The sequence below is a fragment of the Fukomys damarensis genome, unplaced genomic scaffold (genome assembly GCF_012274545.1).
Source record: "Fukomys damarensis isolate Sample0158 unplaced genomic scaffold, DMR_v1.0_HiC HiC_scaffold_12, whole genome shotgun sequence".
NCBI classification, from domain to species: domain Eukaryota; kingdom Metazoa; phylum Chordata; class Mammalia; order Rodentia; family Bathyergidae; genus Fukomys; species Fukomys damarensis.
Genome location: NW_022900924.1, coordinates 33,918,895 through 33,936,171, shown reverse-complemented (window position 1 = coordinate 33,936,171; position 17,277 = coordinate 33,918,895). Strand labels below are relative to the sequence as shown.

At 36.0% G+C, this 17,277-nt stretch overlaps 1 protein-coding gene across 4 annotated transcripts in view; it reads left to right on the top strand.

Moving 5' to 3' along the window:
- Spata16 (spermatogenesis associated 16) overlaps positions 1 to 17,277 on the top strand; it is a 233,323-nt gene that overhangs the window by 185,579 nt on the left and 30,467 nt on the right. For all 4 annotated transcript variants that reach the window (XM_010632414.1, XM_010632415.1, XM_010632413.1 and 1 more), the window contains 2 exons: positions 13,011 to 13,157; positions 14,197 to 14,309. In XM_010632414.1, the coding sequence (XP_010630716.1) occupies positions 13,011 to 13,157; positions 14,197 to 14,309 (260 nt within the window). The remainder of the gene's footprint in view (positions 1 to 13,010; positions 13,158 to 14,196; positions 14,310 to 17,277) is intronic.

Here is a 17,277-nt window from a genome sequence, read left to right as displayed (position 1 = left end):
GATACATATTGAAGATATACTCCTAAGTGAAATAAATAAGTCCCACATGTGTAAATACCAAATAGTTTCCCTGGTGTGAATATTCTGCAACAATGCATAAGATTCTAATAAGATTACTGACATTTAGAAATGGGAGGAAAGGAGCTAAAGGTGTAGGGAAGGTGTGATACGTAGGGGAAGAACAAAGAGGGAAAAGAAAAAAATGTGAGAGAATGAAAAGATGAAAATAAAGTGTTTGTAGATGGGGAGGGGAGGAGGGGGTGTAGGGAGGGCAGAGGTAAGGGGAAAAAAATGAGAATCAAGACTTGCCATGTAAATACATGATCCTAAAAAGAGAGTAACTGTTTTCTTGGCACTTCTCAAAAATGAGGATTCTTATCACATTTGTAGTTTATGTAATAAATATTCGTGCAACCAGAGTACTGTACAATAATACAGCAGGTGTGTGCAAACATAAAATGCTGTCGTTACTACATCAAAAAAAAAAAAAAAAAAAAAAAAAAAAAAAGAGTCACTGTTTTCTTGGCACTTCTCAAAAATGAGGATTCTTATCACATTTGTAGTTTATGTAATAAATATTCGTGCAACCAGAGTACTGTACAATAATACAGCAGGTGTGTGCAAACATAAAATGCTGTATCGTTACTACATACTCCATGTCAAATGCACACAAGTTGCTGCCCACTCCATTCTAGTGACCGAACATTCCACCCCGTGCAACCAACTGCATCCTCAAAAACACTTAGAGTTTGTACTTTTCTACCTCATGTTCACCCACTCATAGACAGATGAATTGCCAGTATCACAGTGGAGGGAGGGAGGAAAGGAGGGAGGGAGGCAATGAGGGAGGGAAGGGAAGGAAGGAAGGAAGGAAGGAAGGGAGGGAGGGAGGGAGGGAGGGAGGAAAATTATGTAGTTTTCATTGCAACAAGGGAAATGGAGGCCATATGTAAGAATGCCTAGTTTATTCAAAGCACATAAATAAGCCCCCAGTAGTTGAAGGTCATATATCTCAAATATCTCAGATGAGGAATTTGGCTATCAAAGTTTCACTGAAGAAGTAGTTGCTATCATTAAAACTTGGAGGCTACCACATTTAATTCTGCCAGTGGAGGCTGGCAAACAAACTTCCAACTCAGAAACTCTGCCCAACTCCAGGTCACCTTTATCCAGTGCTGCAAGCCCAGCTGTGGCTGGCAGGGTGGTGGTGATGAGCAGGGAGCAGTTCCCCCAGGCTGTGTGTCCCCTCAGGCCAGCCCACAGTTCACAGTTACCTCTGTTGGGGATTTCTGCATAAAAACGGATACCAAGGGAAAAAATTAAAAATTATTTCATTTTGAAATTTAGATCCCGATTTTAATATTTTTATAGAAATGAGCCAACCAAATTAGAAATTAGCTACAGAGTGATTTAACATAAGACTCACTCATCCTCAAATGGCAGTTACCAAGATTGCCCTTATGATTTCTGTAAGACTGATGACAGAGTGTTGAAATTCAAATTTGTTGCAGGACACCTTGGATTTTATATGCTCAGGAACTTGCTGTGCATTGTTTTCGGTTTCAAAGATATGGTGAGACTTACCAAAATCTTAAAGTCGTATTATAATAAAGCTGTATAGTATTATGCTTCATGGAGAAAAAAACAATTGACTTTTTTATATTACAGCTATCCATTTTTCTTATATAAGGAAAAATCTCCTTTGATTCATGCAGGGTAGTCAAGGTATATAAAACAAATAATAATTCACCAGCCACAGAATTATTATGTTTTCATTTATAAAGATTTTACTTGTGATTTTTATTCATATATCCCAATGAAATAATGCAATGCTGCATAGTTCTTACGGTTGTATGGTTGTATTTTAATAATAATAAAGTAATTCACTAAGCAGATCCTGTCTCCTCTTGATGAAAACATCAAGATTTATTTGCTAAATAAATAAATATTCAGTAATGGATCTGTGCTTAGCAATGTTTAATAGGAAAGTTTTCTAGATCAGATATCAATTACTTTAATACTTAGGTAGATAGAGTCATATTTTGTCTTTTCAGTGAAATTTACTCCCAAGAGTAAATATGTATGATCAGAGGAATAATATATTGTTTTAAAAATAGACCTTTAAAAATTGTTTTCACTGAAATTTATAACCTCATTCTTGTTCAGTCATCATTTAATAGTGAGAATAATACATTCTTATGTTCTCTACACCCTGAAGTTAAAATTCTTCATTTTGTTCTTTTTCCTCTAAATTACATGATTTTATCATGATCACGAGTTTTCCTCTATGTAACTCGCTATCTCAAATGGAAAAGTTATAGAATGGAAAAGCCAGCATCCCCGGTATTATTAGAAAAGAGTTACAGCCAGATTAGTTACAAAGATGATAAATCAGTTTATATTTGTACCACAGAACTCTTTGTAAAATCAGAGAATCATTTCCGTAGTTAAAAAAAAAATAGCCCTTCACATATGGGAAGGAAACCTTTGCTCTTAAAGCATTAAAATGTTAGTCTTCTCAGTGTGAAATGTGCCATACCGGCACTACTGTATCTAATGCAAGTAGATACAGCAAATCTAGCAGTTGGCTTGTCCTTTGCAGTAATGGATTACAGCACTGTTTCCCTCTGGTGTCGAGCTTTTCCTCCCCTGAACCTCCTTGGACCTCTGAAGGCTCCTACTCTATGTATTCTTATAGAATCCATCCAAATGCAATCAACATTATGCCTAAAGAAACATCAGTCAATAGCCCAAATATAAGTAGAAGTAATATAACTATTTATTGCTTTGAAAAAGACTATTTAAAAAAAGACTATTTATATAGTCTTTGAAAACCATCCAGTGGGTAGGGGTAGGGAGGAATAGTTGGAATGACCAAAAGCAGAGAGCTGTATGGCTATTATATCCATAATGCTCAGCAAAACCTTGTAAAGTGCATGCACACAGAGAGACACCTTTCCCACTCAAAGTTCTCCACATGCACTCCCAAGAGTTATTCCCTCGCAGATAGGTGAGCCTCTCCAGTAACAAAATTGTGTCCTTTCCAGTCTTTCGGGTTATTAACCATCACCAGTTACCCCCGATCTGTGTAACCAAGCCCATAGACCATTTCCAAGCAAGGATAAGAGTGGTGAGGTAAATACTCAAATGTTAACCTGAATCCCTTTCCGATGCTATCTAATGCAGGTACTCTGTGGCATTATATTTCATCACTAATCATGCAGCTGAGCATTCAAATCCCTAAAGACTGAATTCATAATCATATAAAAAAAACTCTACTTTCTCAATTTTAAACTAAATGTTTTAAAGTCAATTTTGCACACAATTAGAATGTTTATTTTTATAGTGTTATTGCTTTTAAAAATCTATCTCGATTTGCATATACAGCATATAAATTCTGTTTATTTCTCCTGAAATACTTGGCTCACAGTGAGTGTTTCTTGTTGACCTTGCAGTCCATAGATAATCATTGCACTTTACGGCTAAAGTAGAGCCCTCTCCAATTTATTGTTTTTTGTTTTGGTTTGGTTTTCCTTTTATTTGTTTTCTTTTAAGAAAGAGTCTTATTGTGAAATATCACACACATAATGGAATGCATTAAACAATGCTCAGCTCAACTAGCTGAAACTGGAGAATCAATTCTGCACCCCAGCAATGGAGAGGACGGGGAAGTGATTAAACCAGTCTCACTTCCCGTGATTAAGGCCCCTGTCAGTGAATAAGTTCAATCCCATGCCCATAGATGCAGCAATCCTAAACAAAAGGTTACTGAACTTCTTTACTAGCAACTAGCAAAAAATAAATTTTCAAGAACAAGTCCACTTATGACAGGAAGTTAAGGCTGGTTTCACATTTGAGGATCGGTCAGTGAGATCACTGACACTGAGGCTGGCTTAACTCTGTCCCGCTCACCTCCATTGCTGAGGTGCAGGTCCTGGTCTCCACGTTGTTCATCTTTGGAGCCATTTATTTCAGACCAAAAATGCTCTAGGAAACTGCAACACTCGGGATCTCTTCTCACATCTCTGCAAATAATTCTTCAGGTTCTTTGGTGCTTTTAGAAAGATGTACTTTTCATATTTCTTCTAGGGGTTTCAGCTGTGTTCAGAAAGAGAGTTGTCCTGAATTATTCTGATATTACAAGAACCAGCAGCTCCTATTTATTCATGTTGTAATATTTCAAGTGCATTGAAAGATGTGAAGAATAACATAAGGAACACTTACATAATTCTGACCTCAACTTTAAAAGTATAATTGAAATTCTCAAGGTTTTCCTGATCCTAACCTCCCTCCTCTATTCCAGGGGTGTTCATTGTCGTGAATTTAATTTCCACCTTACTTTAATTTCCTTGTGATAAAATAAACATAATATGAAATTTACCGTTTTAGACAGTTTTAAGCATACAGTTTAGTGGCATCCAATACATTTTCACTGTTGTTCACAACCATCACTGGGATGATGTCTCCAGAACTTTTTTCTTCCCCAACTGGAATGATTAAGCACTAATTCCCCAGATGCCTTCCCTCCCCCAGCCCCTCAAACCATCGTTCTACTTTCTATCGCTCTGAATTTCACTGTTGTAGGTGCCTTATAGAGGTAGAATCATATAGAATCTGTCCATTCACAAAGAGTACACCCCAAGAATATGTACCCAGTCTTCTCATTTACCATTGGAAACTTGAGTTGCTTCCACCTTTTCGCTACTGAGAATAATGCTTCTGTGATCATGGGTACACAAATATCTTAGCCTCTGCTTTCAGTTATTTTGGGAAAAGGAATAACCGAATTAATTTTTGGAGTAACAGCCGTATCATTTTCCATTTGGCCACATCATTTTATATTCCTACCTGCATAAATTTAAGTCAGTATTAATCTAATACTATCATAAAGGGTATCATCAAAATATATTTAATTTTGCTACCTTCACACTAGCTGTAAAAATTAATAATCAATTCCAAACCTATTATCTTTCTTGAATAAAGAGAACATTCTTCCCAGAAATTCTATATGAATTGCTTTTATGTGTTTTACATATCAGCTGTAATATTTTAAAGATCTCATATTATTTGGAGACATACTGAACTACTAATTAAACCCCCCTGTAAAGAATCTTTGATTTCAAATGGTAGGGAGCATAGCTCAAATGACAGAAAAAAGTGTAGAACAGAATGATTTACATAAATGATGTGTCCACAGATGGGGCTGTCTTCAAGTACAGCTCAGCATCTCTTATTGCTCTGTTTTCATAGTCAGTTTTATTCTGAAGGCTCACCTGACGTCCCACTACCTGTACCATGCTCTCAACTGCTCCCGTGTCCTTAAATGTAATGATAAACACCAAAATATCATTGCAGATCTCAAATCACACTGCCCCTGGGAACAGTGGCTGTCTCTTCCACACAACTCCTTAAACTTACTCTTTCACATTGACCCAACTTGCATCATATTCTTACGGTTGAGTCAGTAAGTGGAGTCAACAGAATGCCGTGGGATGACTGACTTAAGGCAACTGGGTCTCATAGGAGAGGAGTAGAGAAAATTATCCACAGAAATAAAAGGAGGGAGAGGAAAATGCATGTTAGGTAGCCAAAGAACCAATGATTATTCCAACTCTTATGTAGTGCAATCAAAGAGTTTATTGGAATGATATAAACACTGTGCTATTTCACCAATAGGAAGTCTAATAAGTATTGAAGGGAATAGCAATATTTGTATTGTCTCAAATCTATTTTGTGAGGGTGGAATTAGGGAACTTCAATGTAATAAAACCCAGAATAAAGATCCAATACAGTTGATTAAACATCACATTTTGGAATCGATAAAATTCTAAATGAAATAGAAATGAACTGTATATAAAAAATTCCTGCAGAATTATTTGTCTTTCTGAGGTTTTATATGGGTTATGAAAAGAAACTTTAACGTGCAAAATTGGTCTCAAAAAAGTAGCAGAAGTCTGAAGTAGAAGTGAGGATTCTTAAGAATGAAAATCGATTTTTCCACTTGCATCTATAACTCTGACATTATAATGAATATGAAAGGGAGCATATAATTTTTTACACGGATTCATTATACATATAGCTTTCTCATACATCACATGTAAAAATCAAAATACGCTTTCTGTGTTTTTTCAAGTAGAAAGCATTATTTATGAAGGAGAGCAATAATGATAACTTAGCTACAAAGTTGCTGCCTTTTGCTATTTTCTTGCTGATGTGAATTTGTGGATAACTTCCAAGAAAGATGTATTGGCATTAAAAAAAGAGTATAAGATAAAACTCAGAAATGACTGAGAAAGAGGTAATGATAAAGTGTTGGCACTATGCAGGCACTGTAGAGGCTAAACTCTGAAACTGATCAGTAAAAAAAAGTCATATAAAACTTACATGGTCCCATCTCACACTGAACAATTGGGACCTTTAAAAATGAGATTTTGCTCTAGCCTAAAATGTCAGAACATTTTGTTATGGACAAAGGGCAGGGAAATGACATGGACACCAGAAAATAGAGAGGAAAAATATAGTTGTAGGAAGGTAGAAAGCTAGAACACTAACAAATTTGCATATTTCTAGGAATTTTTATATTTCTATGATTTTTCTTTTTTTAAAATTTGCTTTGAATTCTTCATTCACAATCTGTTGGCTGAGGTTATAATTGAGTGTCCAACAAAAAATACTGATGATAATTATACTTATATTTCATGATTTATTTGTAGAGAGCTCAAATTTTATTTTATGGATATTTAACTTCATAACAAATACAACTACCCCCTATATATAGATGAATCTGTTCATCTACAGTCAATATTTCATGTTTTTGTGGATATTTTCTGGTGCTGTCAATGGTTTCACTAAACCAGAATCCATTAATATAATCTTCTTTTGTGACTAAGAGTTCACATCTTTTTTTCAGAAAGCTGAAGCAGGGGTACAACCAGTCAATGAAACTACTTATTCCATCCCACCAAAACTACTGTGTTCATTTGAGTTTCTTCTCCCCTGTTTCCCAGGGTAGATTATTTTATTTTATTTGCCTTTCATAATATGGATGGAATCCATGTAGGGTTTAGATAAAATCCAGAATAAAGGCTATTGACAAAAAGCTCTAAGTTATCTTATTGATAGAAAATAAATCACACCAGGATCTGTTCATATTTATTAGTTTTGATTTTGTTGTTGTTGTTGTTTTATTCTCATTTGGATCATTAAGTGTTTGGGATTTGGAAAAGCTTGTTTCTTGATTCCATTTAAATATGACTTGAGCAAGTGATAGGTGCATGAGGCATGAATATAGCTTGGAGATGATGTGATCTTCTTTTCTAGAAGAAATATATTTCTTCTAAATCTAACTTGAGGATATGACCTTCAAGAAGATTAAAATTTGTTGGAAGTTAAGACAATGGGCCCCATGAAAAGGGAGATTAACTCTGGAATTAATAGCCTGGACTGTTTTTAAAGATTTGAAGAGGGATGATTCTTTTAATTCTTTTGGGAAGATATCCAGCAGTGAAATAGCTGGGTCAAAGGGAACCTCCAATCCTACTTCTTTGAGGTATCTCCATACTGATTTCCACAGCGGTTGCACCAGTCTGCGCTCCCACCAGAAGTAGAGCAGGGTTCCTTTTTCCCCATGGCCCTGCCAGCATTTGTTATTGGTTAACTTCATGACAGCAGCCATTCTTTCTGGGGTGAGGTGGAATCTCAGTGTTATTTTCATTTGCATCTCTTGAATGACCAGTTATGTTGAATATTTTTCATACATTTATTTACTATTTCTACTTCTTTTTCTGAGAAATATCTGTTCATTTCAGATGCCTATGAAGATACACTGGGTTTGTTGTTGTTGTTTTGTTTTGTTTTGTTGTATGGGGGATTGAAGAAGATATGCTGAGAAGATACACTGGGTTTTGTTGTTGTTTTGTTTTGTTTTGTTTTGTACTGGGAATCGAACTCAGGACCTTGCACTTGCAAGGCAGGTGGTAGAACCACTGAGCTAAATCTCCGGCCCTTGAGGAGATACTCCTAAGTGAAAAAAAATAGAACTGATATGTGTAAATACTGAATAGTTTCTCTGGTGTTTGAGAAACTGAAAGTATAAATAAGTATCAGAAGGTATAATAGAGATTGTGAAGTAGGAAGAAAAGGTCCAAAGGGGAAGGGAAAGTAGGCAGGATTGAGGAAAGGAAAGAAGGGAATGGAATTAATAAGAGAAAATGAAAAAATGGGAACAATGTCTTTATAAATAGGGAGGGGTAGAGGTGCTGAAGGGCAGGCGGGGTAATGGAGAAAAAATAAGAACCAAGATAGATTATGTCAAGGTACAAATTTCCAATGATTACTGTCATCATATTATATACCTATAATATACAAATAAAATCAAAAGAATTTTAAGTGGGAAAACTGAAACATTCAGCAAACTCCTCATGAACAAGGTAGAACATGAATGAAGTAGGCAGGAATAAAGTGAATAAAGGAAAAATGCAAGGCAAGGTGAATATTTCTGAGGGAAAACAACAACAAGAAAGTTCAGAGATGGGATAAATCTGGGCTCATGCAGCTTAGTGACACCAACAGAAGTGATGACAAGCAATTATACAAGAAAAACATGAAAAATATGGATTGCGAAGAAGCGCACATGGCTGAAAGCCTTGAGTTCCTGAGAAGAAGAAGGCAATGAGCTCCTAAAGGATGTGACAGTGAGGGATGATGTTCCAGAAATGTTCACCTGCTCATGGGGAGACCCTGGCATAAAACAATACTTAAAAGTCCTATGGTCAGGAAATTCTTTCTGCTGTTCAGATGCTGTGTAAGGAGAAATCTGACCAAGGTGATAGCAACAATGATGCAAAGAAAGGAGTCAGTATGGGTTGAATGGCCATGGGCAGATTTAATTAGTTTGGAGACTCACTACATGTCAAGGAGCAAGCAGAGACGAGTCAACAATGACTTCCAACTTATAAACCATGATAAGTGAATGAAGAAAGTCTGTCCAATACATAACGTGCTGCTGAACTGAAAGAAAAAGGGAAATTGTGGGCAGTATAAGATATCACTTGTGAGCAATAAATTTGCTCTATTTGAGGTTACTTTTGGGATGATGAACAAGTAGTAAGAGCTTGTAAGGTATTTGGAAATGTGTGTTTAAGCTTAGTGAAAATTTGCATATGGGACTCTAGCCTTGGTACCCAAAGTTTTAGTTGGAAATACTAGCTGAAACCTCAGAAATACAGAAATTCCTAAGAGTATATGCTTGAAAAGGATATCAGTGAAACAGAGACAGTTTGGGATACTGAGAGAGAGAACAACTGAACACCAGGTAAGTCCAGATTTCAAGGTACAATAAAATATTAAGGGAAATCTAATCTCTTCTGGTAAAAACTGGACATCTTTGGTGGGAGAAGGTGAAGTGGAAAGATTATTTTTAGCAAGAAATGTAAACTACGTAATCTTCCTTTGATACTATTTTTTAAAGCTTCTGCTATACTAATGTCTAAAAACTTAGAACCATGTCATACCTGAAAACTGACTTTTGAATACTAAATTCAGCCACAGTCATCTAAATTTCATTTCCAAACCTGATAAATTGTAAAGGAAGGCATTAAAGGGCTTATTCCTCCCAAGCTTTCTTGACAGGAGCAAAAGAGATATTTTTTAAATGATTTCTACTTTTCTATCAAAGGACAATATAATCTGATTAACTTTCATATCCATCAGAAGCACAAGGCTTTCTGGACATAGGTGGAGGTTTATGAGTACAGAATTGAGAACAATTAGCACTCAAATTAATGTTACATGAGATTCAACATCTGGTAAGGATGTTGTCATTTTGGGTCGTAGACCACCTGCTAGGCTAGGTGTTCATACAACTGCAATTTGTTCTGCATACAAATGGAAGAAAAATGATATTTCAAATTTTTTTCTTCTAACTCTAATAGTATGTATTTTAGAGACTTCTCATGTTTTAACATTTCATCTGAGAATTTAATAATGGGCCAAATACTCATAGGATAAAATGTATAGAATCAAAAGAAAGAAAATATTCATATTTTAAAGCATTTCTATATTGAATTAGCTGTCATGCTAAATATTAACTTTCTAATCCATTCCTCACTGTTAGTATTACTATTGGTCTCCTTTTTCTTCACCAGATATTCAGGCCTGAGAAGAGGACAATCTGTTAAAAGTCTACATATTATCTGTATAATAGTCCTCGAGCATCTAGCTTGATGGTAGCAGTTCTACACCAGGAAACACTAAATCTCAAAGCCGACTCAGTTGCCTTTTCACACAATCCAATTTTTGGCCAGTGAGGGAAACTCGTAAACTCTTCCCTTAGTAATACTTGAGCAAAATTCTATTAGCTCAAAAACACATGATAGGTCTGTGACAATCTTCTATAGATTTTAAAAGTAAAGAAACACTTCATATTTTTTATCTAAACACAGAAATCACATTTCTACATTGTTTATGGAAAGTGAATCATCTTTTTAAAAGATATTTTGTAAAGTAAATATCAACTAAAGAAACATCTAATGCTGCAATCTGCACCTTAAAGTGCCTAAAAATTACTCTGTTCTTTCTGAGTACTCTCAAGCCTTTGTTGTACTCTCCTGTATAAGAAGTATTTATCTTTTATTTATTGGTGTTTTCATGTTTCTATAATATGTATTCATTGGTTGTTATAGCTATGATCCTAAGTTGTTATGGGGCTTGTTGGAGCTGTCTTTGTCGTTTGGCATCCAGCTGTCTGACTTTCAGTTTTGGTGTCTCCATTAGCTCACTGTGTAATCTTAAATGTCTGTGCCCTGTTAAAGCTCCAGTTTCATCATCTGTAAGGTGAGAATAATGACATCCCCTGCTCTCCATGGTTGTTAAGTAAAACTGATAATCATAAAGGATATGGCACAGAAGTGCAAAAAAAAAATCAGTTCTCATTTACATTAAGTCAGGGTAATCTAATTCTAAGTAACTGAAGAAAGACCCAAGCATGCTTGGTATGTTTTTATTCTGTGTTTGGGTTTAAACAGTACTTGGTGATAATTTAATTCTTTAACTAGTTCCCATAGATTTTCACTCTCTATTTAACAGACAAATACTATTTGCTCAGCCAAACTCTTATCAGATAGTTACTGCAGAGTTTTCTAAACTGCTTTGAAAAATTGGAGTTGTGTGGCAAGGCTTCAGGTGAGGTTGCAGGGATGAGAAAAGGGTGGTCGATGTCCCAGGCTCCGAATAGAACAGCTCTGTTTTATATCAGCTTTAAACATGACATCTCTCAGCAAAAATTTTAGTTTGTACAACAGGTTTTTCAGCTAAAAAATCAGAAGCGAGGCAGAGGCTGGCTGAAACACCCATGGCTTACTATGTCTATTATTTTTTTAAATAAATATTTCAGATAAAGAATGAAGGCTGTATCTTTCTGAATGGTTACCATGAGTTTTGATTCTATATTAAAAATTGACCTTTAGCCAAATCATAATTCAAAGACGTTTGGGATTTCACCTTTTCCCTCTCTGACATTATTAATTAAGCAGGTAGGGCTTATTAAATCTCCCTGTTCATCCTCCTTAATTTAAGAAGTCTTTTATAATAAAACAAAGCTTTGTTGCTCAAAATGGAATGAATTAGGCAAACCTGACCTTCAGGATCCCATGCTTGACATTTTTCCCTACCCCGAAAGTAATGCAGAGATGAATAATCTCAAAGCAAAGTACAGCAGGTGGACCCATCTCTGCAGTCAGGTAGGTTGCCTGAGTGTGAGTTCAGTTTTTCCCACTTTCAAGCTTGGTTCTTGAGCAGATTACTTCCTGTCTATGTCCCTTAAATTCTTTCTCATAGAATGGGGGCAATAGCCCCATTCATAAAGAAAGTACTCACAAAACTCCTAGAAGACTAACAGGTAGAAAATATGTTTTTTGTAAATATCAACTCTTTTCATCATTAGGAGTGAATTTGATTCAGATATGTTTTGATAATAGCTGAATTATTCCCAAGCTTAATTACAATAGTCAGTGCATTTATCATTTGAAATTTCTTTCTGTGGCTATGGGAAGGATAGTAACTAAATTAATTCACCTTGGGAAGAAAACGGCTAAAGGTGTAGGGGAAGTGAGTAGTGTAGGGGAAAGGTAATAAGGGAAAAAATATAAGAAAATGAAAAAATGGAAATAAAGTATTTGTAAATAGGGAAGGGAGGAGGGGGTGAAGGAAGGGCAGGGACAAGGGGAAAAAATGAGAACCAAGACTTGTCATGTAAAGGTACAAGATCCCAATGATGAAATTAACTGTACTGTATACCTAAAATGTACCAATAAACTCAGAGAGAAAAAAATTAATTCACCTTGTATTTTAATTCTCACATGGTAATTTCTCTTCCTTTTTGTTTCCTTACATTTTAAACAATGGACAGAAAAATCAAATCATTTCTAACAGAGTTACAGAGAAAAATATTATATGGGGAAATAAAGTATTTGTAAATAGGGAAGGGAGGAGGGGGTGAAGGAAGGGCAGGGACAAGGGGAAAAAATGAGAACCAAGACTTGTCATGTAAAGGTACAAGATCCCAATGATGAAATTAACTGTACTGTATACCTAAAATGTACCAATAAACTCAGAGAGAAAAAAATTAATTCACCTTGTATTTTAATTCTCACATGGTAATTTCTCTTCCTTTTTGTTTCCTTACATTTTAAACAATGGACAGAAAAATCAAATCATTTCTAACAGAGTTACAGAGAAAAATATTAAAGCTATAAACTGGTCCTAAATGTCCATTATTTTGAGAATAAGGAAAATATGACCACATAATCTAGTCATATTTTATTACTATGCTTTGTGTATTCATAAATTACTAAGAGTAATGAAGTACTTTTTGATACACATAATTTCACTTTGTGCCTTTAACGTTTGTTGTTAACAATTTTTCCAAGTACTATCGCTGAATTCTAGGAAAGGGACCCAGAATATAATAAAACTGCACTGAAGTCTCTTAGCTCTTTTTCTGTCTATTTCAGATCTTTGTGGACTCCACGTGTTGCCTCAGACAGCTGACTGGTTATCTTTTCCTCCCCAACAATATCTTTTGACTCTTGGCTTCAAAAACAAAGAAGATGGAAATTTTTTAGAAAAAATATCAAGTAGGAAGCTACCAACATTTACAGGTAAGTCATGTGAATTTGTTATTAACTTTCAATATGTTAGGAACTGTACATTACTCATCAGATCTTATCATCACAGGACTCCATGTGTAGTAGGGCCTAGGCCCTCACAAATGTTTGGTTATAATTAACACCTTCTTATCGTTGTGCATTTGTCAACAATACCTAGATTTCTGATTCCAGGAAATATTTTCCTCCAGAGCACACACAGTAATGGAGAACCCACTTCCCTGACTCCAGTCATCTCATTCCAAATACTTTCATCACCAATGCTTAAGCAGAGTAAGAGCTGCTTTCATTATTGGTTAACAAATGTGAAACACATTGTGCAACAAAATTGAGCCGTGCAACAAGATGTACAACTGAGAACAATTTTAAATCACTTGGATCCTCTGATGTTGTATTAATATATTTTCTCCTCTTTTCTTATGTAACTAGATATCCTGAGATTAGACCTCTTGAGGAGTATTATGTTTCAATGGTATTCAGAAATTCTAGTTGAAATTTTGAAAAAAATCAAGAAAATACTTTTCCTGGAGTTGAAGTCTGAAATTTATGGATTAATGCATGACCAGGCTGAATTCACTCCACCAGCTCTAACCACATACTCAAGAATTGGTGCTTTTCCTGGTGCTGTATCATCAGGCTTATCTCAGTTTCAAGCTACATTCAAAGACACTTGAATAGTACCTGAGAGGAACAAGACAAGAATCAGACACGTTTATGACAACCTTTTTTTCACAACTCAGGCAAAACATACGCTGCAGAGATAGGTGAATTATTACAGGAGGTCCCTTCAATCTCTCAATCAAGAAACACAATAAAATGAGGAAATGACAGTTTCTAAAGGGTGACGTCTCCTGTGCCTTTCCCATAGATCTGTCATTGTTATACAGATGGTATAGGAATGGGACTAGTTTCTATACCAAAGATTTTATATCTATTAATATTGAGATGTCCTTTTATAGCTTGCTAAAGAAAAAACATTTTTGAAATAGAAGTCTGGAAAAATAGTATAAAAGTTTATTGTTACAATTTCTAGATCATAAAACTCCCTTCAGTCGGCTGACCAGAGAAGACAACGTGAGACACATGGAGACAATGGGGAAGCGAATCTTGCCGATACTGGATTTTATTAAAGGCACCCGATTGAATGTAGGTACATGAGATTTTTATATTTGTCCAATGTACAAATACTACAGAATTCTAAAAATTTGGGAAGTTTATGGAGCAGATATTATAAGTGTTGGATGATTTTAGAAACATTCACAGAAACATTGTTTGCAAAACCAAACAGATTTAGCTAATTCTTTTATTCCTCTTATATCCTAAAACATCATAATGCTACACCACAACTTCTAGTATTTATTAGACTAGTGTCTCTTTAGAGTTTTTTTTCATGTCTTCCTGATAATCCATTCAAAGTTGCCATGAACTTCTCATTTCAAATCAATAATAAAATTTTAGCAAGCACAGTGTTTCCCTATTTTGTTTACTGAGCATATAACCATCTCATTGCCTACACAAGCATTCAAAACTGTTCAAGCTAGTGCCTGCGCACTGATGAATTGGCTGCTACAATAAACAATGGCAATTGATCTTTGTACAGCCTTAAGGTAAAGTATCTAATCCCTGTCTATGATCCACAGAAAATATGTTTTTTCTACCTTTTGGTGTTAAAATCCCAAAATATGACTTGAATAATGTGATGCTCTTCTACAAAATTTAAGCCATTGTACTGAAAACACACAAAGAGAAATGCTCATAAATTGGATATAAATGCTGCAGGTTTCTCCTCTTTAAGTAATTTTCAAAATGCCTGCATATTAGAAATTTTAAAGAATTTTATTTTTGTGGCTTTTGTATTATATCACTGATTTGATGTTCTTACCTTACAAGGAGAACCAAGGGGGTCATCGCAAGCACCTACTTAACATCTGTTCAGCAGTTTATCTGCTCGATAACATTATTCAGCATTTTAGAAAAGCTATAAAATGCCTAATATATTTGCATAATTTGTAGTTCTATGCATTACAAATACAAAAGCATATTTTATTGCATTTGCCTACCACACAGGCGCGCGCGCACGCGCACACACACACACACACACACACACGCACACACGTTCCACTCCATTATCCTTCCCTATATTTCTGTTAATTAGGAATTCACCTTCATCTTAGCTGGCTCAAGCTGCCATGGCAAAGTGGCACAGATTGGCTGTTTAAACAATAGAAATTTATTTTTCCACAGTCCTGGAGACTAGAAGCCTAAAATCAAGGAGCCAGCATGACGGGGTTCAGAGGAGGGCTCATTCGGTGTTTTTCAGAAAGCTGCCTTCTCGTTGTGTCTGCACACGACAGAAAGACAGAGCAAGTTATGTGGTGTCTATTCTTAAAAGGAAATTAATCCTTTCATAGGGCCCGTCCATACCTTCATCAAATCCTAACTTCCTCCCAGAAACTTTATCTCTAAATACCATTACACTGAGGATTAGGGCTGGACATATAATGGTGGGGGCACAAACATTCCATCTAAATCAATTTTATTAGCTATACTATAAATGTTGGGTCCTGTTCTGCAGCTAACCCTTTAGCACAACCTCTTCCCACCACAGGCACACGTACTTGTCCTCACCAACCTGCCCACCCTAGTTAGAAATTCACACATTATCACTGTCTTCGTCAGGTCCTTGCAAGCAGTGTAAGCTTTACTATCAAGAAACATCACCATGAGCGTTATTTGATCTCATCACTGTTCGGCTGTCCTACAGAGCATGGTTGTTCAGTGTTGTGGAAGTGATCTATTTGTGCCTTGTCTCTCTGAAGCAATGCTGGCCTTACCCCAGTTACTTGTTCAGAAACTGACTACATCATTTGCTGGCTCATATCTATCAGTGTAAAAGCAGATTCAGCCAATCCAAGCATGAAGTATTTTCTGTATGTAGGTCATCATTTCCTTCTTCGCCTTTCAAAGGGCATTCTGACCACAGGGAAATCTGTATATGTCTGTATCTCTGTGTGTCTATAAATAAGATTTAAAAACCGTGGTTAGGGCCGGGGATTTAGCTCAGTGATTCCGCCGCCTGCCTTGCCAGCGCAAGGACCCGAGTTCAATCCCCAGTACCAAAAAAAAAAAAAAAAAAAAAAAAAATGGTTAAACAGACTCAGTTTCTAATTAACAACTCGGTATTCCTTAGAATCAGTCTCCATACCACTCTGCTAATTGCAAGGAATTTCATCAACTTTCTTATATTCTCTTTTATGAGAAGTAACAGTTTTGGGGAGATTGTGTCAGAGAGTTTTAATGGAATTGACACGAGTGAATCTTAAGGTTCCCAGGGACGATACGTGTATCCAAATATTGGCATGTTGGTTTCCTATTTTCCCAGGCACAGATTCATAAGGCAAGATTGAATAAAACTGGATGCCAAAGTAACCTAACTTAATGAAGCAAGTAATGTGTTGACAACTAGAAATTATTCCTACATGGTACCATTAAATACAACCCAAGAGCTACTCAAAAGTAGTTTTAAGTTCCTCCTAGTTGTAGGGATTTTTTCTGGTCAGATATTAAGATATCTGCTTAAATATATAGGCATTGCATTGTCTTTATTGTTGCCCTGGTTTGTGACCCGTGTAAATGAAGCCTTTTGCTCAGGGCTATGCCCTGGGTAAGTAACCATATGGTGAGTTACTCGGTTGTTGAACAATTTTTTTCTCATATATAGAATAGCCGGGTATCTGCCAGGTAAACCCCATAGAGTTGTGAGGCCAAAAGTATATAACTCATGTTGAAACATTTTAAAAGTGGATTAGAAGCTTCAGTTACTTGTATTGGTTTTAGTTTGTTCTGACCAGAAGAATGTTTCCCTGATCTTTCATTCTTTTTTTCTTTTCTTTATACATGCTACATACTTTGAAATTATACATTCTTCTTCTAATATGAAGACAGTGCTGGTGTCCCATGGATTTCAAACAGTTTCCCTTAGTTTATATTCCTTAGATCACCGATTTCCTTAGATTCCCCTCACACAGGCAGGCTGAGAGGTGTCCTCTGCAGCCACAGAACAGATCGACTGGGCACAGCAGGACTGGAGGATGGACTGCAGCCTTCCTGACAG